This window comes from Stegodyphus dumicola, chromosome 11, assembly GCF_044657685.1.
Source record: "Stegodyphus dumicola isolate Sdum_Otavi_A_Nest chromosome 11, ASM4465768v1".
Taxonomy (NCBI): Eukaryota; Metazoa; Arthropoda; class Arachnida; order Araneae; family Eresidae; genus Stegodyphus; species Stegodyphus dumicola.
In genome coordinates this window covers 159008651-159034991 of record NC_140778.1, presented here as the reverse complement: position 1 = coordinate 159034991, position 26341 = coordinate 159008651, and the positions used below count along the sequence as shown (strand labels likewise).

Below are 26341 nucleotides of genomic sequence, written 5' to 3'. Positions count from 1 at the left end.
CAACGTACTTCTCCTGATAAGTATTTTTCTCTTTTCATTTATAAAGACCACCAAACTGATCCAGGTATTTGTGTTAATATGTAAGTACCAAAAAATATTGAAGAATGCACAATGAAAGATGGCAACCAGTATGGTAAAAGATATAATTAATATATGAAATGAAAGAAATCTTATTAAAAGACGACTTTCATTATCAGCAGAGAAGCATGACACAGTTACAGTAAAGAAATTAAGCTTTTGTTTCTGCACTTGTAGCTTTTAATAGCAAAAAATTGTTTTTTGAAATTTTATGAAATAAATAAATCTGAACATAACTGATATCAAACGAGAATGGGTCCAAACTTTCACTTAAGAAGCAGAAGTGTACTGTAAATGCACAATATAATGAGCAGAACACAAAGCATAATTTATAAATTAAACCTTTACTCTGGATGTATATATTACATTAATATCACATTAGAATTAGCATCAATTCAGAGTTTCATATAATTTTTATTTATTGTATTATATTGAAATACCTTTAATTTCATTTTTATATTTTCCCAACGATGTACAATATAAACCTTAAAATTGCTCTTAACCGTTGTATCACATAATGAATGTCTAAGGGAAGGAATGCCTGCATGGAAAACTAAGGAAAACTTAGTATTCATGTTATACATTGAAAAAATGAAGAGAACACTCATGCAGCCAGCTTTTTCACCTGGATTTTAAGAGAGACTGGGATAGCAGTGTTCAGCAGGCTTATCTGCTTGCACATAGATGGGCTTATTAATTACTATATAATTCGAGAACTAGTTAAATTTCATATGGTAAACATGCCTACTGTCACTGAAGAATCATGCATCTGCATTGAACAATAAAAATATAACACAAATTTGAATTTTAAACTAAACTTACTATTAGAAGAATAAAAACCAAATGCTGTAATTTGAAAATGGGAAAAAATTGTGGTTTATATTTAAAAAAGTATTTTTGTCTGAAAAGTAAAATACATTTTACACACATCTGTTGCTCTAGATTACTTTGGAGGGAATCTATAGGATAAAGTAAATAAAGTTGTACACATTACATTACATGTCTGTATATTTCCTTTGTTTTCAGGACTGGAACATTTCGTTACACTACACTACAACGCAGTAAACACTTGACCATAAGCTCAGAGGAATCATGGGAACTGATGTTTTTTGTTTACATCGACACCCAGTCTCATTGGATATTGATGTAGTTTATCGGACATGCTCTCCTGGCACGAGAGCAAACCAGCTCCCCATTGCAGTTTTGACGTCATCAGTTACCAGAGCGGTAAAGCGTTGCACTTGAATTCGACTTTAGTTGCCGATAGCAGGAACGCCTCTTGCGAGCTAACATTTGCAATTTATCAGAGCGTTGCACTTGAATTCGCCCCTTAACCGTACATTGCTAAAACCATTACCTTTGAGATGGCAGCACAAAAGGCACTGTCGTCAACGGGTGTCTGCGGAAACGGTAATTGGTGGTTAGGTGAAGGAAACTATAAACGATTTTGGTTGTGATATGTGATGTTATGTGTGTGAAGTTCGACGTGTAAATTACGGTTGAGACTTTACTCCTCAATTATTTCTTCTACTGGGGCAGTCGTAGTGAGAAAAGTTCTTATTTGAACCTCTGTTTTGTTCTGTGAATAATCTATGCAGTTACTGTTTTCTGTGCAAGTGACCTTTTTTTAGAAAACAATTTGAGTCCTTAACTAAGGGCTACTTCGAAGTGTGATCTGTTTCTCTTTGTGTTTATTGAAGCCTAGAAAAGACTTTGATTTTATTTCTTGAAATCTTTAAGTTAAATTTCTGTAAGTCAATACATTTTATATATCCATGTAAAACATGAATAACATTGTTAGATTTGTAACTAGTTATGTGAAATCAGCTGTTAGTTTAAACAGGATTTCAGCTATATAGCATGTTATATAACAAGAATATTTTATGAGCTCGTGTAATGAGAAACTTCGTAGGTGTGCTGTATATGTCGTTTAGATAAAAAGTTTTTAAAATGCATACGTTGGTCTACATAACAGAAAAACCTCATGTGTGTGAGGTATGTAAACAGTCATTTAGAGAAAAGAGTGGATTAAACAAGCATATGCTTGTTCACACTACAAAGAAGCTTTATGTGTGCGAGGTATGTAATAAGTCATTTAAACGAAAGAATGCTTTAAGCACGCATATGTTTATTCACACAGGAGAGAAACCTCATGTATGTGAGGTATGTAAGAAATCATTTAGAGAAAAAGGTCATTTGAACAAGCATATGTTTATTCACACTGGGGAGAAACCTCATGTGTGTGAGGTATGTAACATGCCATTTAGGTATAAGAGTGCTTTAAACAATCATATGCTTATTCACAAAGGAGAGAAACCTCATTTGTGCGAGGTATGTAGAAAGTCATTTAGAGAAAAGGATAAATTAAACAGGCATATGCTTATTCATACAGGAGAAAAACCTCATGTATGTGATGTCTGCAACAAGTCATTCAGACTAAGGGGTAATTTAACTGAACATATTCTTATTCATACAGGAGAAAGACCACATGTATGTGAGATATGTGAAAACTCATTTAGACAGAAGGATAATTTAAACAAGCATATGCTTGTTCATACGGGAGAGAAACCTCATTTGTGTGAAGTATGTAAGAAATTGTTTAGGCATAAGAGTGCTTTAAACAAGCATATGCTTATTCACATAGGAGAGAAACCTCATTTGTGCGAGGTTTGTAATAAGTCATTTAGACAGAAAGATAATTTAAATAAGCATATGCTTATTCACACAAGACAGAAACCTTATCTGTGTGAGATATGCAATAAGTCATTTAGGCAAAAGGGTGGTTTGAAAAGACATATGCTGATCCATACAGGAAAGGAGCCTCATGTTTTTTAACAAAGTTAGATTAAAATAAAATCTTATTTATTTGTGCTGTAAGAACTTGTAGATATAGCAAAGAAATCTCATTATGTTAAAATAGTGTATGCAACTTGTTAATTCATATAATTTCTTAATAAATCATTTATTGGTTTCTGTAAATAAAAGTCTTTTTATATGCAACATAAATATTACATTATTTTTAAAAAAATTGTGCCTTGAGGTAACTTTTGCTTATCCATGGAATGTAACAAGTCTTATGAAATGAAAAGTTTAAAGCAACACATATCTAGATTGATTGAAAAGTTCTAATTGTCCTATTATTTAATGACTCATGATTCCCCTTATCCCCAAATGTGAATTCTTCATACTGAATTGCACTTTTCACATCATATTGTATGAAGTATGAGTATGTGAAGTATCGATTTTATGAGTTCTTTAGCACTGCAGGCAACATTTTCCACATCATTATGAGAACTGACCACTGGTGTAACTACTTCTTTATTGTGGAAAATGGCCAGAAATCATATCACAGAGCCAGGGTTTTGTGCACAATATTCTAGGTTTCAAAGATTGATTTTGAGCTGTGTTGCATCAATAACAATATGCAGATGTCTTTAAGGAAGACCAAAGGGTCTTGATCAAATCAGCTTTTCCCTTTCCTTTTTGTAGCTCTATACAGATGTGTTAAATATTGCTTTACATCAGGGGCGTAGCTAGAGGGGGCATCTGTCCCCGGGCACAGAATCCAAGGGGCTCCAAACTGATGTTACAACAATTTAGAATTAAATGTTTTCCTATCCTTGGCAAGCAGTAGGGGGTGCAAAATTTTCAGTTGTCCCTGGGTGCTGAAAACCCTAGCTACGACTCTGCTTTACATAGTAGTAGATGTACCTTGTCTACCTGTGAATGTTTAATGTTGACATCTGCTCCTTGCCCTTGTGTGGATCACTTTCATGTTACTGTCTTGAAATACTACCCCTAAAAATTGTGAAGCATAGCTAAATATTTTATTACTGTATGCATGCTTCATCTGCGAAATGCTTGTAGTCTTCAGTAGTATACAGTAGTAAGTCCGAAATCCAGTTTCATTGGAACTTCGACGATTCTGGATTTTAGATTATTAGTTTAAATCTAGCAAGATGACGTGTAGAAATTATAAAATTGTAAATATGAAATAGTTGTTTATGAAATATAGAAGCATTGGTTTAATCCTAGTATCTGGTGCACACAGGATTTGGCTACTTTATGATGAGCAGTAAAAACGGGACACATACGATGAGTAGTTAACGGGTCATTCAAAGAAAATATACAGTTAAACATAGTATTATACTATGTATATAGTATATATACTATATGTGTATATACATATACTATGTGTGTATAGTATATATATATATATAGACGTCCTTTGGATCATTTTTGGTGTTGGTGATAATTTTCAAAGTCGCGCCAAGGCTGCACCGTATACTAGGATTTTACCTAAGCATTTTTTAAGAGAATCAAAATTTTAAAAGAAGATCAGTATACGTTTGTTTGCTTTGTTAAACATGTCTTTCAATGTTGCTTCATTTTTTTTTTTTTTTTTTTTTTTTGTGATACTGTGTCCTTTAATTTTATAGATAGATTTAATTTCTTTTTCAGTTGTAAAGTTCCATTGTTCAAGCCTTGTAATTGTCATGTATATGTATATAATACATATACAGTCAAAAGTCGTTAATTCGGACACCCATAATCCGGACCTCAAAGCTATAAAATTTCTGCGCATGCGTCGGATTGATGCATGCGCGTAAGACCTTTACGGCTGCGAATATGCATGTGCGCATGCGCATAATACGATTATGCATGCGTGTTTAATGTAAAACGGATGGTATACGCTAAGCTAAAATTATCTAATTCAGTTAATGTTGCAGATTGCGTTGTTCCTTACTCTTCGAATAGGATCTGGCTTATTATTTTTTCCAGACTGTTAGAGCAATTTTATAAAAGTAAGCTTAAACTTTCATTTATATCAAACAGAATTTCCGATATATATTTACTAATATGTAAAGGATCTACAATGCAAAAGTATGTTTCGAAGTCCATTAAACAAAAAGTGGAATTGCTGCAAAAAAATGGATAAAGGCATATCCTTCGTTTCACTAACCATTCCGAACTGTCAGCACTATCCTTATCTTCAGGGCAGATGTTTTTATTTTACTTGGCTTGTAATTCCTTACTAAATGTAGTGTTTCATCTCCATGTACTACGTCTTTGATATGATTTAAATCAAATTCCTCGTCATTATTATTCGCTTCCGATAGTGAAGAAAGTGACACAGGTTATTGAAAACGAAAAAATTTCGATTGACAAATTAGTCGGTATTCTCGACACAGCAATTATAGGAGTTGAACAGCGGAACTTTGTAACTGAAGAAGAAATTATGTCTGTTTATAGAATTAAAGAGAAAGTATTATCATATAAAACGAAGCAATTTAAACAACTTACATTGAAAGAAATGTTTAATAAAGTAAACAAATAAATATTAAGCTTTTTTTTTTGTAAATTTTGATACCCTTTAGATCATAGTTGTTCTTTATTTCATAAATTATGGTTTCTTATTTTTAATTTTATAATTTCTGCATGCCATCTTACCAGATTTAAACTGATGATCTATAATCCGGAATCGATGAAGTCCCGACGAGTCCGGATTAACGACTTTTGACTGTATATATATACAACAAACTCGAGGATTTCAAAGCGAGCAATGGCATCATTGTACAGAAAAAAACATTTTTATCTATCTCTAGTGCGTGAGACTGTGTATCAGAAATTTTAAAGATATGCTCAATTTAAAACTATTTTGCAATATTGCTCTTGAACTGAATTTTATGGATTAAGTGCGAAGAATATGATATTTAATAAATAAAGGTGTAAATAAAGGGTTAATAAATAAAGGGGTAAAAGCGCAGAATAGGCTGCATCAACAAAGTTCAGTAGGCGGAGCTGTGTGACGTTCATAAATGGGTGGGACTAAGCTTGTGACGTCACAATGTAGTCTCGCATTTACACTACGCGTACTTTCTATTTTCTCTTAAAAATAACAATAATAAATTGTTTATTATTGTAAATTAATATCAAATTCTTTACTTTAATTTACATTTCTAACATTTAAGCTTAGGCGTTACTGATAAGAAGTATAATAAATTGTTTATATTTAAAATTACCATGGTACAGTGAGCGAATTCTACCAATTATTAAAACAATAAACAACGTCGCAGTCTCTGATATTTGTAGAGCTTCAATACTTCTAAAGATTTTTATTAAAGCATTTATACAATAAATTTTTTTAAAAAAATTTAAATTCATATTGTGGAACATTTCAATTTTATCACTTTTACAAATTACCTTCTTGCTACTTAACGACATAATTCCTTACATACCAATAATTAGACAATTTTCATTATTTTCTAAAAATTTTAAACTCTAATAAAAAAAGGAGAATATTTTTTATTGCTTATGAACATCATTACACAGCTTTCATATCAGTTTCTAAAATTCCTGAATCACGTCATATTCTGTGTAGGCATACTAGAATTCTACGCATTAATAAATTAAAAAATCTAATTTCTCAGAATGAAAGAAAATAATATAATAAAATAAATACTACAAACTTGGAACACTAAGCAATGCTTCACATACGCACACACACACACACATATTATCAATGAACTCATATTATCAAGTGCAATTACGATACCAAACACTACGTATTAAAATATGAGGTAAACGTTACTTCAAGGGTTAAAGTTTACAGTTTTGCTACTGTTGAGTAGATCGTCGGGCTATTGATATATATCGTAAGTCGGAAAGCGTTATAAACATATCAAAACCAAAAATTAAAAATACAATTTAAATGAAAAATGATGTCTTAAATATAATTCACAATTAAAACAACAATACAAATTTAAAATACGCAAACCATATATTAAACATTGCACAAAAATAAAGTTACATTACTGCTCGGCATCACACACAACCTCGTTTTCCCTTTTACACAACGATCAGTATTCGCTCGAAAAACATCAAAGAAGTCCACAAACTCGGTGTCCATGTGCTCATCCATCAATTTTCACTTAAAGAAAAAGCAGAGAATTGTTCAAATCAGAGAATTGCGCACCACATTGACTTTGCCCATGTGCACATCGATCTATTTTCACTTAAAAAAACATTCCAGAATTGCACAAACTCGGCATTGCGCACCACATTGGCTTTGCTCATGTGCACATCGATCTATTTTCACTTTAAAAAAACCCAGAATTGCACAACCTTGGCATTGCGCACCACATTGGCTTTGCCCATGTGCACATCGATCTATTTTCACTTAAAAAAATTCCCAGAATTGCACAAACTCGGCATCTCGCACAACCTCGGCACTGCGCACCACATTGGCTTTGCCTATGTGCACATCAATTTATTTTCACTTAAAAAAACATCCGAGTTGCACAATTTCGGCATTGCGCACCACTAAAAACCGTCTATACGGTTTTTTCACTCTACTATTTCCATATTTGTTCCACAAATTGGGCACTTATATGATATTGCAATAAAACGTTTCTCCATACACAATAACGTTCTTTTTACCTCTTCGCTCCAACTGATAAAAGAAATCCAGATTCAGATACTCATCCATTCTGCAGTAAGCACCGATTTTGACACACTCATCAATAATCAAAACATTCTTTAAACAATCTTCTGTATTTTGACAAGTTACGGTTATAATTTTTAACTCATGCATTCAATATTTTCAATCGTTTGATAATGATCGTTTTCAATGGTGTGGTATCTTAATAATACATTTGTGAGAGATAATTCGTTGCATTAAATGCTAACTCTACCACACAACACACAAAAGTAGATTTATAATTTAAAAAATCTCGCGCAGAACATTATAAACCTACCATTTCAACTCAGTTAAAATATAATTTAAGTTTTCTTTAAATACAAAGCTATAACATACTTCTTTTTAAGAAGAGGTGTAACCAATATTACGTCATAAAAAGGCGTGTCCAAGCATAAGAGAAGTAAACACAGCATCGACTGATGCAGCCTATTCTGCGATTTAGCCAATAAAGGAAAAAATGTTTTAAAAAATGCCCCTTTGGATGTAATTTAAAATCTGAAACGTTTCAGATTTTTTTAAATTATTTTATTTTTATTAATTATACTATTTTTAATATTTAAAGTTTTTAATAGATGAATTTTCTGTGGAAATATTCATTTTTCAATTTAAAATTTACATTAACCCAGAACCACAAAAATTTCTCCACTAGAATGAATTAACTTCAGTTTAGAGGAACAAGGAAGTAAGGTAATGCTGTGACAGATTTAGCTTAACCAGAGTGCACCATGAGAAGGCCTGTCATATTACACCCTGAATCAACTTCTGTATACTGCATTAAAGGCACTGAAGGAGTTGTGGTATGCTACTCAAACCATAAAATGGTTCATAAATGAATTTAATTGTGGAATGCTCATAAAGCCAATGATCAGTTTTTACATAGTTTTATCATTACCTTTTGTTTTATTTTTGATACAAGTAATAGTGCACATTCCAAAGAGGAATTTATGGCAAAGGTTCCTGTTCCAAAGCATCATTTTTTCTCCACAATAATTGTAACAATTTTTAATAAACTTATTCTAAAATACTATTAAGAAATATTGTTATTATATGTGTCACGTTGGCAAGAATTACAAATTACACTGTTGCAGTGTGAAAAATGAGTGAAAACTGATATAAGGTATAAATAGTGAATAGTTTATTTTATTATTTTAATTCTACATGGGAATTTATAGAGAATGAAAATATTAATACTTGAAAGAATTTTCAAGTTATATTAGCAAAATCAAATTGAAAGAATATATAAATTTGAGAACTGAGAAATATTTATTTTCTTGCAAAATATGGTAATTTTAAAATTCTAATTAATATCCATAATATTTCAGTTTTTTTAAATTGTAATTAAACTGAAATACTCTGTCATTCATGAAAGATAATCAGACACTATTATAAATGCTTATGCTTAGCAATTTAACAAATGCAGAATAATAATAACCATTGTGATCAGTATAAATAAAATAAAGCCATATATGATGCACACTCATGTTTGCATCTAAGTAGTGGTTCTGATTACTGAACATAGCAAGCTCTATTTAAAATGTTATAAACCATCAAATTTAGTTTAAAAATTAGGAAGGTCATTTATTGCTCAATGAACTCATCAACAGTTGTCAACAAAGAATCTTTCACAGTGTCCACAACTGTAATATCTGAAAGTGATTAATATTTCTTGGAAAGTGAATAGAATACACACATCAGTGGTAGTCATTTTCTCTGTGATAATCATCTCTATGGGAGTGCAAAATTGTTTGGAACTACAGATGATTATTTTCAGAAACTTTCAGCACATTTTCTAAGAAGAGAAGTAAGTAGGTAGGAGAATGTTACAAAATTTATAATGTCTATACATTTTTCGATTTGTTACTTTTAAATAAAATGGATTGTTGAAGATATTATTGAACTCAGGTAATTGCAATAAACAATTTTTAATGACTGCCACTCATTAATTAAAAAAACTCTTGTATTTCAGATCTCTATGTATTCACGAGGCCCTCTTTGAAGGTCGGATCCTCTGGCGGCCATTTAACCCGCCACTGATTCCTGCTTTTAATATTCGGATAGTACATATGAGTGTACAAACACATATATGCAGAATTATACATACATAAATATGCATGTAGTGTACCATGTAACTTGAGTGAAGAAGCACAATATTTATATCTATGCATATGAATATTTACAACAGAATTTAATTAATATTTATACGCAAGGTAAAGCTAACCACACAAATGGAAATGGCTCATTGTTAATTATTAATTTCATTATTTTTATTAGTAAATAACAGATACAGAAAGTAAGATTAAACAACTACTTGTAATGGGTATCTGGTGTAGGTATGCATGCGTAAAATGAAGGTACTTACAGAAATACATACAAAAGTCGTTAATCCAGACTCGTCGGGACTTCGGCGATTCCGGATTATCGATTTTTTCGGATTATAGATCATGAGTTTAAATCTGGTAAGATGGCATGCAGAAATTATAAAATTAAAAATATGAAACCATAATTTATGAAATAAAGAACAATTATGATCTAAAAGGTATCAAAATTTACAGAAAGAAAAAGCTTAATATTTATTTGTTTACTTTATTAAACATTTCTTTCAATGTAAGTTGTTTAAGTTGCTTCGTTTCATGTGATAATACTTTTTCTTTAATTCTATAAACAGACATAATTTCTTCTTCAGTTACAAAGTTCCGCTGTTCAAAAATAATAGGCCGGATCCAATTCGAAGATTAAGGAACAACGCAATATGCAACATTAACTGAATTAGATTTTAGCTTAGCTTATACCGCTCGTTATACATTAAATACGCATGCGTAAACGTATTATGCGCATGCGCACACGCATATTCGCAGACGCATGCGAATATGCGTGTTAACGACTTGACTGTATTAGAATCTGTTTTTATACATTAACAAGACAAAGCTAATCACAAAATTATGGATAATTCACATATTATTCTATACTTTATTGCTCATACTATTTAGGTACACTAATTAATACTAGTATGTAAATTAAGGGAAAATGCTAGAATGCCATAACCATTATGTTACAATACAGTCATCATGGACTTTATAAAATATAAACCGAGAAAGTGGGGGAGATGTCTGGCAAATTATGACAAAATATTTCGGTTTCGATATGCTATATTCATAAATTGAATACCTAAATAAAGAGGGTTCATCAGTTCTATCAAACTTCTGTAGGATTGATAACCACAAGTTTGGCTCGATCTTTGGCAATTTTCATGCTCGAAAAAATTTCATAATTAAGTTAGATGTTTTACTAGGTGTTTTCATACATTGGTTTTTTTTAACCCCTGGAATCTTTCATGATGTTAAGTGCAGGTGTCTGATATTCAAATGGATAAGAAATAAGATGACTGTTTTTTAGTTTTAGACTGAATATGCTTTCTTCTATTTGTTTGTCTTTTGTACTGTGTGAATTGCACTTTTTATACTCTCAACTATCTGGAATTTTCACAAACGGGGCATTTAAGGATTTTTTACACACTTTTTGTATGCTCAATTGTCTGTAATTTTCATTCATTGGGCATTTAGCATTTTCTGAGCTTTCCGAATGATCGAGCTTAAACATTAAATGCAAATATTTGTATTTAATATTTGTACATTTAATTATGTACTTTTGTTTGCCAGATAAAATTATATGAATATACATAGTACATGTTGTGATTGTGCACTGTTCTCTAAAACAGGCATCTCACAGGAAAATTTCTCTCTCTTTTTGCTTTTGTCATCAATGTTAGAATATTTGTCGTGGATAAGATTTTAGTGCCCAAATTCGCTTTTCCCGCTTTCCAGTTAGAGTGAAAACGACTTGAATTATTGTCGCAAAGGAATTGGGAACAATTATTTCAGTTAGGTCAAAAACTAATGTCAACAGTGACTTTGAGATTAATTTCTAAACAGAATATATTGCATATAGATGAGATACGAAGTGCATATTAAGTAACAAACAATATTGTTTGTGTTGAGATGTAAGGATAAGATGCTTAGATAGCTGAGTAAGTGAGTGAGCTACATCTGTTCATGTAAACTGTGGCAGAATTTATTGCTTTTGATAAAATATTATTCCCTTTTTACATCTTATGTTTTAAATGAAATTATTCATAATTCATGAATAAATTATTAAAATTATGATTTAGGTATAATATAAATATTGTTATAATGAAAATTAAAAAATATAAAAACAAAAAGTCATATTTAAGTATGATTAAGCTCTATATTCAGTGAATATGCAACAGTAATAATGACAAATATATAAATAAAATATACAAGCTTATTTTCTGATAAAATGGAATTTGTAACTAAACTATATATATTTGCATGAACTTACTGAATGAATTAGAAACTTTATTTAATTTACATGTTTGGTTTTATTATATAAAGGAAGTGATGTAAAAAACCTGAATCCATTATCAAATTCAGATTAATATATAAAACTACATTTCTTCCTGTATAAAACTTACTTTTATGAAAAAATTCAAAGAGGATTTTTAATTTTTATGAAGTTGGAGAGTGAAAGTATGGTTCAACATGTATATTATGCTATGATTGCAGAAAATATAACTAATTCTGATATAGTGTATAGTTTTTTTACATATCATTCTGAGCTGCTAGACATATCTTAAGCCCTTCACATTAAATAAAAGCTGTAACTGCCAGAATCATGCAACTGAATCAACAAGTGGAATACATAGGTCATATCTTCACCCCAAGTCAATACAAAGAAAAATAACAGCCGTATAATAAACATCCAGCATTTTCTGACAGTAGAATTCCATAGATTTGAAGGACAACTCAGTATCTGAAATCGACAAAAAAAGTTGGCTGTACTGTGTACCTTGTAAGGACGAAGTATCATTCAGTTCACCCTGTGACTGCGCAATTTGTGGACCAGAATCGCTTCAAATTTTTTTATTTTTTCAAATTTTAAATCTATATATATCGGAGAATTGAAAAATGCATTTTTTCTTTCTACAAAATATTTTTTTATAGATTTTTAAGGAATTAAGTCTCCAGAAAAACTAATTTCAGATGTTATCACCAAAGATAATTTTTTTAAAAATAAATTTCAGTTGAATTACAGCTAATTTCTATTTATTGCATAATATAAAAAAGTAAAATGTGTAAAATTTAAGAAAATATAAAGCACTGAGGAAAAAATACTTTAGACGTGCAGTTTAGTATGATAAAGTTCAAGTTTATTTAATCATGATACACAAATTTAATCATAATTATTTAATCATGATCCTCATCATTTAATCATAATCCTCAAATAGCGAGTCATCGCTATTTGAGGCAGGAGCAGCCCGAGAAATCTATATCACTATCACTATTGCTATCGAAACTAAAATCGCTTTCAGAATGTGATAAGTTATCAGGAATATACTCTGTGTCAATCGCTGAACGTTTTCTAGCAGCCATTTCTGTAAGAAAAAAGTGAAGTTTGAGCGATAATACCACGTGCCTTCAAATGCCGCAATTTAGTGGACAACTAACGACATCTGTTGGTCGAAACTCTAATACTGTGTATAATTTATTTCAATGGTTAAACCCCATCAGGGGCTCACTTTTGTGAGTACGGTTGTGGCAATCCCGAGGTACCCTAGCCCTTCAGGCGATCAACTTGATGAACCGGGTGTCACGATCCTGGAGCCCCAACGATCTGTCCTCTTTTCCGTCTCCTCTCCTCTCACCTAGTACTTTTTTTCTTTCCATTCTCCCTTGTGGTTTTCCTCTTCGGAGGTTGGGGCTCATCATGAGAAACTGGAACAGCCCTTGTCTCTGGTTTTCGAATGGCGAGAAAACTGCCCACGCGTTTGCCGTACGTGGAGACCCTTGTCCCTGGAAATGAGGGTCCTGGTAGTTGAGGGGCGAGGTACTGTCCCTAACACACTGCTTTGGCTTCTGCTTCTGCTTCAGCTAAACGGAAGGCATATTTCACAAGTGCACATCTGCGTAGCCACCAGAGGCGTGGCTTCTAGGATGGACCAATGGTCTTCCAGCAATACTTCTCTCATGTCACATGACCTTTCGCGCGCTTTAAGCAAGATGGTTGAAAATATTTTGCCGCGCAATTTCCAATATAAAATAATTAAATCACAATCGATTTCTACTGAAACTTTTTACTGCGAAGTCAGATCAAATATAAACAGCTGTGAAGATTTCACTACCTGGTTGAGAGAATTTGAAAGAAATACTAACACATGTTGGATACTTCGAAAAAGTTCAACTGATCAATCTCGATTTCTGTTTTCAAGGAACTATATTTGTCAGCATTCTTCATATCGTAAAGTAAAGGTATGTACTTAAATTTACAAGTTCTATAACAGTTATGTAGCATTTTGTATTTAAGGGTAATTGACTGCAAAATGGTAACTGTAATTATTATTTAATGTACTGTATCTGAACTGAATTTAGTGCTGTTTCAGTTACTACATTCAGTTCAGACGAAAAAATATATATTTCTATACATTTGGAATAAAAATTGGGTTGATCTTTACAATATGGTAACTGGTAGTTTGGCGACATTTTGGAGGCGATAAAGGTTACTACCTGGCACTTTGGTAATAATGTGAGCAGTACTCAGTTCCGATTACGCATTATTTTGTGTGAGGGAAATGAGAGATCATGGGATATGTCATGTGATATTAATGAACGAATTACGGTTCTTTAATCGGAAAAGGGGGGAAATCGGGAAAAAATCTGGAAATTTTGTATTTGGCTTTATTCTGTGTTGTGTGAAACAGTGTTCGTGAATTTTTGGATCCCATGGCCGTAACTAAAGTGAATTCGAAATGGGTATTTATGTATGTATTAATTTAATGTATGTGCTCATTTATATTTTAAGTAGTGTTTTTGAATTTAATTATATTTTAATTAAATGATAGTTATTTTGTGAATTTTATGTTTGTAGGAATTTGGTATACGTTTTAGTTGAAGTAAACGTGCATGGAAATAATTTAAATATCTGACAATAAGTATTTGTAATGGTTGCGGTATGAATTCGTTGGTGACGTGCATAATGTAATAGATGATTTAGAGGTAAAAGTTTTTGGATATTTTATTTATTTTATATGTGGAAATGTTCATATTTGGAAAGGGTAAATACTTTTTCGCGATAAGGTAATTTCATATATGTTCTTTTTACCGGGTTTAAAGATTGAGAAAATTGTCATGTATTTTCGTGAAATTTTTCTAATTTATGAGAAAAAAGCAGTGTACATGGATATAGTGAAGGGTGTGCGAAATGCCATTTTTGTGCAATTCTGGGATGTTTTTTTAAGTAAAAATAAGTCGGCGTGTACATGGTTTAGTGATATTTTAATTAAATGATAGTTATTTTGTGAATTTTATGTTTGTAGGAATTTGGTATACGTTTAAGTTGAAGTAAACGTGCATGGAAATAATTTAAATATTTGATACTAAGTATTTGTAATGCTTGCGGTATGAATTTGTTGGTGACGTATATAATGTAATAGATGATTTAGAGGTAAAAGTTTTGGGATGTTTTATTTATTTTATATGTGGAAATGTTCATATTTGGAAAGGGTAAATACTTTTTCGTGATCAGGTAATTTCATATATGTTCTTTTTACCGGGTTTAAAGATTGAGAAAATTGTCATGTATTTTCGTGAAATTTTTCTAATTTATGGGAAAAAAGCAGTGTACATGGATATAGTGAAGAGTGTGCGCAATGCCATTTTTGTGCAATTCTGGGATGTTTTTTTAAGTAAAAGTAAGTTGGCGTGTACATGGTTTATGTGTATGTGTTATTTTGAAAAACGTGTAAGGAGTATGGTATTGTGCACTTTTTCCCAATTTTGCAGTGAATATTTGTCATGATTAAGCAGTTTTGTTAGATAAAATTTCTAGCATAAGTGTAATTCGGCTAGTAGATTGTTGGAAGAAGTGTTCAGTAGATAAAAAGAAAAGAAACATGTCTTTACTTCGTGAAGGCAAAATGGCGGCGGGGAAAAAAAAATAGAGGGTTGCTGTAGGAGAGTTGGTCGCCAAATTTTCGCCAAAAAAACGCCAAGTTACCATAATGTAAAGATCAACCAAAAATTGTCCTAAAATTTTTAAATACAATTGCATAAATTTATTGAGAGTAATTTAAAAACTCTCAATAAAATTAGGAAATTCTATATTATTAGTATATTTATATTTTGCATCCGCATGAAGATTTAATCCAGATTCATTTAATTATTCAGGCTTAAATTTACTACTTAAATTATGAATGCTGTTATTTTGCAGGAAAAAAAACTATACAACAAATAAAAGAAAAATGAATGCAAATTAAAAATGTTACTAATGTCTATTACTAGAATTTTAGCTGTACTAAAAGGTATGATCATTTTGTAAATAGAGTTTTATTTTAATTAGAGTTACTCATGATTCATCAGAATTAGTTTGATGTTGTGAATACTATGTCAGCCTGAAGAGAACTTTATCAAAATATGGTTTCTCAGTGCATTTAAGAACTTCATTTGTGTTATATACTGTTGTTTAAAACTTTAATTCTATAAGAAAAGTTCTGTATTAATTTCTATTAAATGATTTTAACATTAAAATACCTTTTAGAATGGTACAAATTATATATGTATTGACTTTCAGATTCCTAACTGACTAACTCAGGTTACTAATATGCGATACTACTGTCATATTAAATTTGCTATGAATTTAATCAGATTTGTCAACAAATTATAGTATTTACTTATACATTTATGATGGTGCTCCTTTCATCAGTATTTAAGAAACAAAATATTAAGATCTGCGAAAATTTATAATATCTGAATCAGTTAATAACTGTAAAAAATAACATTCTCTTATGCCAATATACATTAATGGCTTGTGGCTATATATATACAACCACAATGTGTGTATATATATATATATGTATGTATATGTTATGTATATATTAATAATATATATATTATTTATAATATATACATAAATAATATATATATTATAAATGTTATAATATATATTATAAATGTTATAAATAATATATATATTATAAATGTTGAATAATATAATATATATGTATTATAAATAATCTAATAATGACATTTTAAATATATGAAGTATAATAATATCGTGGAATTAACACAATGAATGCATTAACTTAATTAGTAGATGTTAGCTCAAAATTAAGTCCAGGTTTCAACACTGTTGTAACTCTAATCACTGTAAAGTCCATTTTTTTATTAAGAAAGAATTTATAAAATTAAGAATAAAGCCCATAAATCTATTTTTTTTATAGCATTTGAGTAAAAACATAATGGATTGTCTGAAACTTGAGACATAATGAACATGTTTTATTAACCTAATCAGTCCATTACCCTCTGCTTAAACACCTTTTTTAAGTACATCTTCCATAGAAATCATGTAATTATATTCAATAGACTAATTTATAAGGTGAAATTATTTTTATAACATTTTTATGATGGTCAGTGTCAAGCTACTGATCTTAAAGCTGCGCTTGTTAAATATACAAATTTTAATCACATAAAAAATGAAAGGTTTCTTTCTGTTAAGAATGTATCAAGATTCTGTATTCATTATGTAAAGAGATTCTGTGAAAATTTTATTTTAATCTACGTCTGGTCTGTTTTCAAATAATGATCTTCCTTTTTTAATTTAGACTGAAGGTAAAGATAAGAAATGCACTGCTTCTTTAAACATTCGAATAAAACGAAACAGCAAATACACTCGTTACAGAGATTCTTTGATCGGTGAAGGTTACTGTGCTGTTATTCATATAAATAATAATCACAGTCACAGAACTGGAGTTGCAGAAGCATGGAACTGGCTTTGCAGATCTGAAGAAACACAAGATATTTTTATAAATTTATTTAATAATGGTAAGTTATTTGTAAATTTCTTGTTAAAATCTTTTTCTATACAGAAACATATCTCTTAATGGTGGTTTGCAATAGATATGCATTTTAATAGTTTTAACTAGGTGTACAGACATGACCAAACTGTTAACCAGAGAACAGGGGCTCCATTACCTAGCTGACATGATGTCTGCCTTACACGGATTAAAGCCCCTGCCTCCAGAAGCTATTTATTATCACTAAGCAAAATAAGTTTACAGTGGCATACAAGGCCTTCAAGTACACAAGGACATAAGTAACATAGTCATTAATAAACCCTAAAGAAAGCATATTACAAGTAGTATAGCATTCAAACAATAAACCGAGTATACTTTCATAATTTGTATTGCAAATACGAAATACTTTCAAAACTGAGTCCAACTAATTTAAATACAAAACTATGGTACAAACAAACAAACAAAATATAATACATCCATTACCGTATTATACACAATTAACTTCAATTAGATTCACAATATCAAGAAGAACCATTCAATTTAGAAAAAATGCATAAAGTTAAACTAAGATACTAATAAACTGCCAAATAAAATTTCTTCATATGAATTCAGAATTAAGAACCAATAACTTTGATAACTGAACAGTATTATCATAAAATACACTGAACCTGAGATATTACTACAATACAAAACATAAATTTGGTTTAAAAACAAAACCACTCCAAGTAATATAAAAACTCTACATCAGGTTTGCTGGCAACTCGATAGAAATGCAGGTAAATCTATGTCAAGTTGGTAGAATATATTAGCCTAAAAATTCACAATCTATATAGCATTTGGAAAGTTGCAACTCTCTCCTCCCCACAATTAAAAACTCAACAGAGCTGTTCTGAATATATCTTTTGTGATATTCCTTGAAGTTTTTCCTTGCGGGGATCACCTGAGGGGCTGGTAATAGTGTGATGGAATTCACGCTGACACCAGCCTAATGCTCAGTATCAGTTCTGAATATATACATGAAACAAACAATGATACTTTTCTAATAGGCACCTGCCAAGCATTTTTAATTGTAAACAACTTTCTGTTATAAGAATAGTTTATAGATGGCACACACACAGCCTACCTTTCTATTATACACACACATGCCAAAATGCATGGCAGGTACTTAACAGAAAAGTACTCAAACAATAATTCTAAATATATCAGTGCTACTGTATGTGAAAGAAAACACTAACTACTTTATATAAAAAATTATTTGAAAGTTTTCCATTCTTAATTTAATTTTAATGAAAATCAACTTTCGATCAAACTTACAGATTTACAGTCATGCTGTATTAAGTTAAATTTTTAAACTTCTGTTTTCTTACTTTCTTACTTATAAATATATGCATATAGAAAGTATTTAAAAATACTTTATTTACAATAATGATCTTGCAGTTTAAAAAGCAGTATTTTTTACAATGTATATTATACTTGCAGTGGCGTAGCAAGCATAACTGGCGCCCGGGGCAAAATACATTTTTGGCGCCCCCCACAATAAAAACTTTCAGTAATATAATGTATAGAATATATTCGTAATAAGAAAACAATGCAAATAATAATAAAATGTCGAATCTGCCATCTCAAAAATATATCAAGAATAGTCACTACCTAACTACACTAGCCTTGGATTCGGAAATGCATCTGTGTGGGCGGAAAAATCAGACATACGATGATCTAGAATTAGTTAAAATGGTGTTATTTATTTTACATATTTATACAAGTGTTTTTAAAAAGTACAGTTTTTAAACAATTAAAAGTTTAATATACATTATAGATAAATAGATATGCGGCAACTTGCCTACTACAACTCAACTCTGCCAGTCTGGTAACAAATAGCAACCAAAAACAAAATAATATTTATTCTATTCAGTTGTTATAATTATTTAATGATCTGTCTCAAAAAATTGTAATACCATAATTGGTGACACGTATTTATTACGAATAGCAACCTTCAATGTTGCACGAATATGGAGTTTATATGTCAAAATAGCAGCAGTAAGTTACCCAGTGTGATGAGATGCAAGTAAAACATTTCTCCTGTCATTTCCAGCGTTGTGCCGCATTCCGGTGAGTCAACATATTTCTGTCATAATTTCAGTGGATATATGTTGAGCATTTGAGCCGCCAATTTCTCTGATTTCAAGTACCAAGAAACTGTGTCACTATATACATATTGATTATTTTTCTATACATATTATTATTGTGCATATTTGATTGATCTAAAGCGGTTGACAACGATGCTGCTTCACAATTGGCGTGAGTGGCAGTTAAGCCACCACCTTTTTGTCGCCGAGACCCATCGTTATAGTTCATTCAATTGGATGCGCATTTGAGTCACATTACTGCCGACGAAACTCAATTTTATACAGCGATCGCCGCGTTAGAATAAGAGGTACTGCAATCAGCTCGTGAAATAATTTTGAATTCACCGGTGACGGACAAATACAAATCTTTTAAAAAAATTAATTTCTGTTTATGAAGAATCCGAGACAGAATCAAGCAGTTGTTGCATGATTTACGGTTGGATGATATGAGGCCTTCTCAATAGCTGTCTAAAATGTCAGACTTAGCCGCCGGTAACCTAACGGATAACATTCTTAAAACAAAATATGGATGAATAGACTCCCATCTAACATGCAAACTATTTTAGCGGCCAGTAGGAAGACACTTAAAAATATTCCCGAAATCGCTGATAAAATTCACGAGCTGGCCATTCTAGCGCAAATACACGCAGGGCAGGCTCCTGCTATTGTGGGGTTACAGGCTCAAATTGATGATTTGTCCAAACAGGTTGCTCAGTTAGTAGCCATCCAAGCTGAACCTTTTCAGCGCAACCGCTCCACATCACGTGGTCGAAATAGACGTCGTAGCCCACTGAGGAAACGTTATGAAAGCCAGGTATTCATAACCCGGCTATTTGTTTTTACCACCACAAATTTGGAAACAAGGCGAACAAATGCCGCCCACCGTGTCGTTATAACGACCAGGGAAACTAGAAGGGTTGTTGCTCGAAGTTGTGAACGACAGCGGCCGGAATTTTGCACGCCTTTTCGTCATCGAAAAGAATTCGGGCTCAATCTTTCTTGTAGACACCGGGGCTGATGTTTCTGTCGTTCCACCACATTTTCACGAACAAAAGGCCTTACCAAGTTACAACTTTATGTATAAAATGGAACTCCTATTCAAACTTTTGGTGAACGCCTGATATCTGTTGATTTAGAATTGCGCCGCAGCATCCAATGGCCATTCATTATTGCTACTGTTTCAAGTCCTATTAGTGGCGCTGACTTTTTTCAAAAATTTTCTTTGCTTGTCGATCTTAAGAATCGCCGTTTGATAGATTCCACAACCAACTTAACTTATCCGGGAGTAATTCGCAATAGTCAAGATTTGAGCATTAAACTGATTTCGGGTAACTCCCCATGGCATCATTTTCTCAGAGAATTCCCTACAAACACGCGCCCAGTTATGGGTATTTCCGAACCCAAGCACGATGTACTACACTATATTGAAACTACCGCATCTCCAATTGCAGCTAAACCAAGACGCTTACCTCCGGACAAGCTTAAAGCCGCCAAAGAGGAATTTCAATACATGATGGAACAGGGATTTTGCCGTCCTTCAAAAAGTTCATGGGCCAGTCCGCTCCATCTAGTTCGGAAACGAAATGGTAACTGGCGCCCGTGTGGCCATTATCGTCGGTTAAATGCAGCTACAATTCCTGATCGTTACCCAGTCCCCCACATTCAAAGCTGTATGCAAGTTTCAGAGGGAAAAGCTATTTTTACAACACTTGATCTTGAGCGGGCGTATCACCAAGTGCCCGTTAACCCAGCTGATATTCCAAAAACTGCGGTTATTCCGCCTTTTGGACCATTTGAGTTTCCGGTCATGACTTTCGGCTTATGCAATGCTGCTCAAACGTTCCAACTCTTCATGAATCAGGTGTTAATCTGACTCGACTTTTATGTACCTTATTTTGATGACGTCTAATCTCCTCCTCTTCAGAGCAAGAACACCTATCACATTTGAGAACAGTTTTTGAACGGTTTTCAAAGGTACGTTGTCAGTCTTAATCCTTCCAAATGCTTTTTTGGCCAACCAAGAGTACTTTCTAGGTCATGAAATTTTCGCTGATGGCGTTCGACCCCTTCCAGATAGAGTCATGGCTATCCGCGATATACCTGAACCATCTTCAGTGAAGGACTTGAATCTTGCTATGCTCAATTTTTATCGACGTTTCTTACCTCATGCAGCGACCATACAAGCACCTCTAAATTCTTTTTTGGTTGGAAGCAAAAAAACGATAAACGTGTTATAACCTGGACCACAGAATCTCGCGGAGCGGTCCAAAAATGCAAAAATGATTTAATTTCGGCAACAAATTTTCGGTATCCTTCCGCATCTAAACCATTATCACTCTACGTTTATAAGTTATTTCTCTCGCTTTCCTAGCATGCCTTCGTGGTGTAGTGGTTCTGCACGCTGGGCCGGTACTCCAGAAGTCCGCGGTTCGATTCCCGGCGAGGGCGTTCCATATTTTTCATATCTTCTGCTTCCAAAAAATAACCTGATGTCTCTACACGTTGACGCATCAACAACAGGTATAGGAGCAGTTTTACAACAGAAATATCAAGAATTATGGAGACCACTTTCATATTTTTCTAAAAAACTCTCACCAGCACAAACTAGATACAGCACTCACGATCGCGAATTATTAGGAATTTATGAAGTTGTCAAATGTTTTCGACATATGCTAGAGGAACGCGTTTTCATGATCTTCACAGATCACAAACCCTTAACCTATGCTTTTCAACAGCGTTCGGATAAAGCTTCTCCTCGTCAAATGAGACACTTAGACTTAATAGGGCAATTTTCAACGGATATCCGTTATATTGAGGGTTCGCAGAATATTGCTGCAGACATCTTGTCTCGCATTGAACAACTAGCCGTTCCTTCGCCAATAAACTTTGCTGCCCTTGCGGAAGAACAACACCGGGATTCAGAACTACAAACCCCCTTGAAAAGCAAATCTTCCACCAATCTCAACTTGCAGCCTATGCAGCTGTCACCTGGAAAATCACTTTATTGTGATGTTCAGGATTCAAGATTTCGACTTTATGTTCCCTCCGGGTTTCGCCATGCCATTTTTAGTCAATTATATCGTCTGTCACATCCTGGCATCAAGGCTTCGAGGAAACTGATACAGCAACGTATCGTATGGCCTAGCATGCAAAAGGACATAGCCAACCGGACACGTTTGTGCTTGGAGTGCCAAAGATCTAAAATTGTCAGACACACCACCAGCCAACTTAAAAATTTTAATTTGCCCTCATCTCGCTTCAGTCACGTGCACCTCGACTTGATCGGGCACTTATATTTATTAATAATAATATAATACATGAATACAATTAATTACTGTGTATACATTTTTCTTACCTTGGATGAAGCACATTTATCATTTACTTCATCAAAGTCGATCCTTTCAAATGTTTCTCTTTCCACACTTAAAAATGCTAGCTGACTTAGGGGATCTTGGCCCATCGTTGATTATAAATATGTGAAAATTTATTTTAATTTGCTGAACAAACGTTCATTTGATAATGAAATAGTAAGTAGTATTTGAAGTGCGACTTTTAGGTTTAGAAAAACATTTTCTCTATAGATTTGTAGTGGAGTTTTAGGTTCCGTTTCTTTTCTACTGCGGAGTAACGTCATGCAGTCACATTCAGTGCTCAAAACAATTAGGGGATATTGTGGGTTCGGTATGAAATAACCATATAATCGATAACCTTTTTGAACAAAAGGAAATAGAAGAGATTATAAAGGGAAATTATAACGTTTACAAAGTTGGGAATATGCAAATTTAGCCTGTGACGTCGAAAACTGCGTTTAAGATAAGGAGTGAAAAGCGACCTGCAGCATTCCTTTTGTAGTAGGAGATTAAAAACAATTGACAAGAGTTGACTGTTTGTAGCAGTCAGTCCGATGTCTCAGCAAGATGACTTAGTTGAATCGGTAGCCTGGGAGGCCATCAGTCGTTTACAGGAGAGTCAAACGCAATCCATTGTAGCGGAAGCGTTAGGATTTTTCCAAAATGTCATTTTCAGATTATGGAATCGGATTTCGGAAACTGGATGTGTTTGAGAAATTCGGGACAAGGTCGTGTTATCGTTTTAAAATAAAAAGCTGGAGGTATACGTGCATTTCGTTTAAAAAAATAAAAATATATCTCTACTTTGGAGAAATAAAATGGTCAGAAAGAACGTTTTGGTTGATGTACTGCAAACATTTTATTACACATTTTATCAGACAAATCAAGAAAATAAATAATTAATTATATTACAATAATTATTAATTTTAAATTTATTTTCTAGAAATCGATCAAAATAAAAACTGAAATTTTACGGAAAATCTAGTTTGGAGACCATTTGGCGCCCCTCTACGAGCGGCGCCCGGGGCATCATGCACCCCCTTGCCCCCCCCTCGCTACGCCACTGCTTGTACTGAATTTTTTTCTTTACACCAAGCCAACAGATGGGCTTTCTGCGGGCTTTGTTCATGAATCAAGGTCCATATTAAAATGCTCATGAAACATGCGAAATCTTGCTTTACCTTTATTGTAAGCAATTGACAGATGAATATATTCATAGTTGGCTTATGAGGGGCTATACTATCAGTATACTCATCTAGTTCTTAAGAAACAAACTAATTATGTTTTGCTAATGTAGGAGGGTGGGTGGGAACTGCATCATTCATAGCTGAACATCAGTTTCTGAAAATTAAAACACTATTTTAATTTTCACCCACAATTATTAGGTATGACGCCAGCAGCTGCAGAAAATTTCCACGAATCGTCATTAATGATCGAATCTCCAGAACAACTGGCCAACAGCAGAATTAATCCACCTGCAAAATGGATTTACCAAATTCATGAAAAATGGTTAAAAGAAAATTTTGGAGGATTGAACTATGGACCAGATTTTGAAAAGTCAGTATTTTATCATGATAATTAAAATGTTCCAGTAATATAACGTACTTGCTAAATTTTTATAATAATTATGATTTCTCTATTAAATTTTAGAGTTACTAGTAGAAATTTAAAAACTAGTAATACAATATCTTGCTCTACATATTAAAACTATACACAATTTTAAAATAAGTAATGATTTCATTTATAAATTTTTTAAATAATTTTAATTTCTGCTTAGATAATAAGAATTTAAAAAGGCTTTATTACTTCACTTCCACATGCATAGAAACAAATCTTAAATATCACAGCCTGAATGTAAATTATATCTGAAGCGTTATATTTTAAAATGGTGATCTAAATATGTTTAGTTAACTGATATAACATCTTGTTAATTGCTATATTTATTCATCATATCAAAGAACACTGTAGGGTTTGAATGTGTATAATACTTTGAAACTACTCAAGTAGCAGCAAAGAAATTAAAGTTTTCTGAAAAGTTACATTTAATTAATTATATATTATTTCTAATAAGATTTGATATATCACATTACAATTATAAAACAATGGAAAATGTTAAATATATATACAATACAATAATCCACTTAGATTAGTAATATTTCTAAATAGTTTAATAAAAAGGCATGAGAGAATTGTAATAAAGTTAGTGGTTAAATAATCATTTTTGTCAATATTTTCAATAATTATTTATATGCTTTTTAAATTATGCTTAAATCTGTGAGCTTATGAATACAATTACAGTTACAATATGCAAAATTAAAGTGCATGTTATAAGAGTAAATTCATAATAATTAAATATATATATATATATATTTCTTTTATTCCTTAGAATTGCACTAAACAGAATTAAAGAGTATCAAGAAAAAGGATCACTTATCAAATTTGCAACTAATCCTCTCTGCATAGCAGTCATAACACCCCTAATGCAAAGAATGGTGAAAAGTTTGGAAAAATCACATTCCATTTTTGTAGACTCTAGTGCATCATGTGATCAGGCAAAGAGCTCTATAACTGTGGTTTTAGTTTCCACAAAAGCTGGGGCAATACCAATCGGGATAGGTATACATAGCTTTCAAAATGAAGCAAATTACTCGAAACTGTTCTCCCAGTTGAGAGAGATGTGGGAAAAAATTAACTTATTCACAATCGAAAATTTTATGACTGATGACAGTGCAGCTTTAAAAGCTGCATTACGCCAAATTTTCCCAAGTACGAGGCAACTACTGTGCCAGTTTCATGTTCCACAAGCTTTCTGGAGATGGTTGTGGAATTCCCAAAACAGTATAGCAAATGATGATCGCAAAAACATCATGTTTCTGTTTAGACAAATAATGTACGCTACCAGTGTAGAAGAATATGCAGAGAATGTTAATAAATTTTTTAACTCAAAGTATGTACAGAATTATCCAAATCTAATAGCACACGTATCCAGTTTCTTAAAAAGAAAAGAAGAATGGTGTATGTGTTAGAGACTGGATGTTCGAAATCTTAGCCATAATACAAACAATTATTCAGAAGCTACAGTAAGGATATTAAAAGAAATAATTCTGACATGCCTCAAAGCATTCAACTCAATAGCTTTATTAGAATTTGTGCTTAAAATTTTGGAAAAGTATTTATCTAAAAGACTGCTAGATATCGTGTTCGATCGCTTGAAGAAACCACATTTGCTTTTCAAAAGTATATTGATAAAGGGCAAAAAATAATTGAAGAGTGTACAGTGGAAAAAGAAGACAAAATTTACATTGTGCAATCACAAAATGATAACACATATTATCAAGTTGATATTGGCATATGTAGTTGTCCTGTAGGAATCCAAGGTGCTTTCTGCAAACATCAGGCAGCTGTACACATTAAATTTGGTGTAACATTTCCAAATGCTCCCATA

General features: G+C 32.3%; 1 protein-coding gene across 1 annotated transcript; it reads left to right on the top strand.

The window, feature by feature from the left end:
- The first annotated feature begins 13318 nt into the window (after positions 1–13318).
- Positions 13319–26080, top strand: LOC118197956 (uncharacterized). Its single transcript, XM_035369529.2, has 4 exons — positions 13319–13881; positions 17229–17448; positions 24282–24453; positions 25283–26080. The coding sequence occupies exons 1-4, from the start codon at positions 13432–13434 to the stop codon at positions 25920–25922; spliced, it is 1482 nt and encodes a 493-aa protein (XP_035225420.2). The 5' UTR covers positions 13319–13431; the 3' UTR covers positions 25923–26080.
- The last annotated feature ends 261 nt before the right edge of the window (positions 26081–26341 follow it).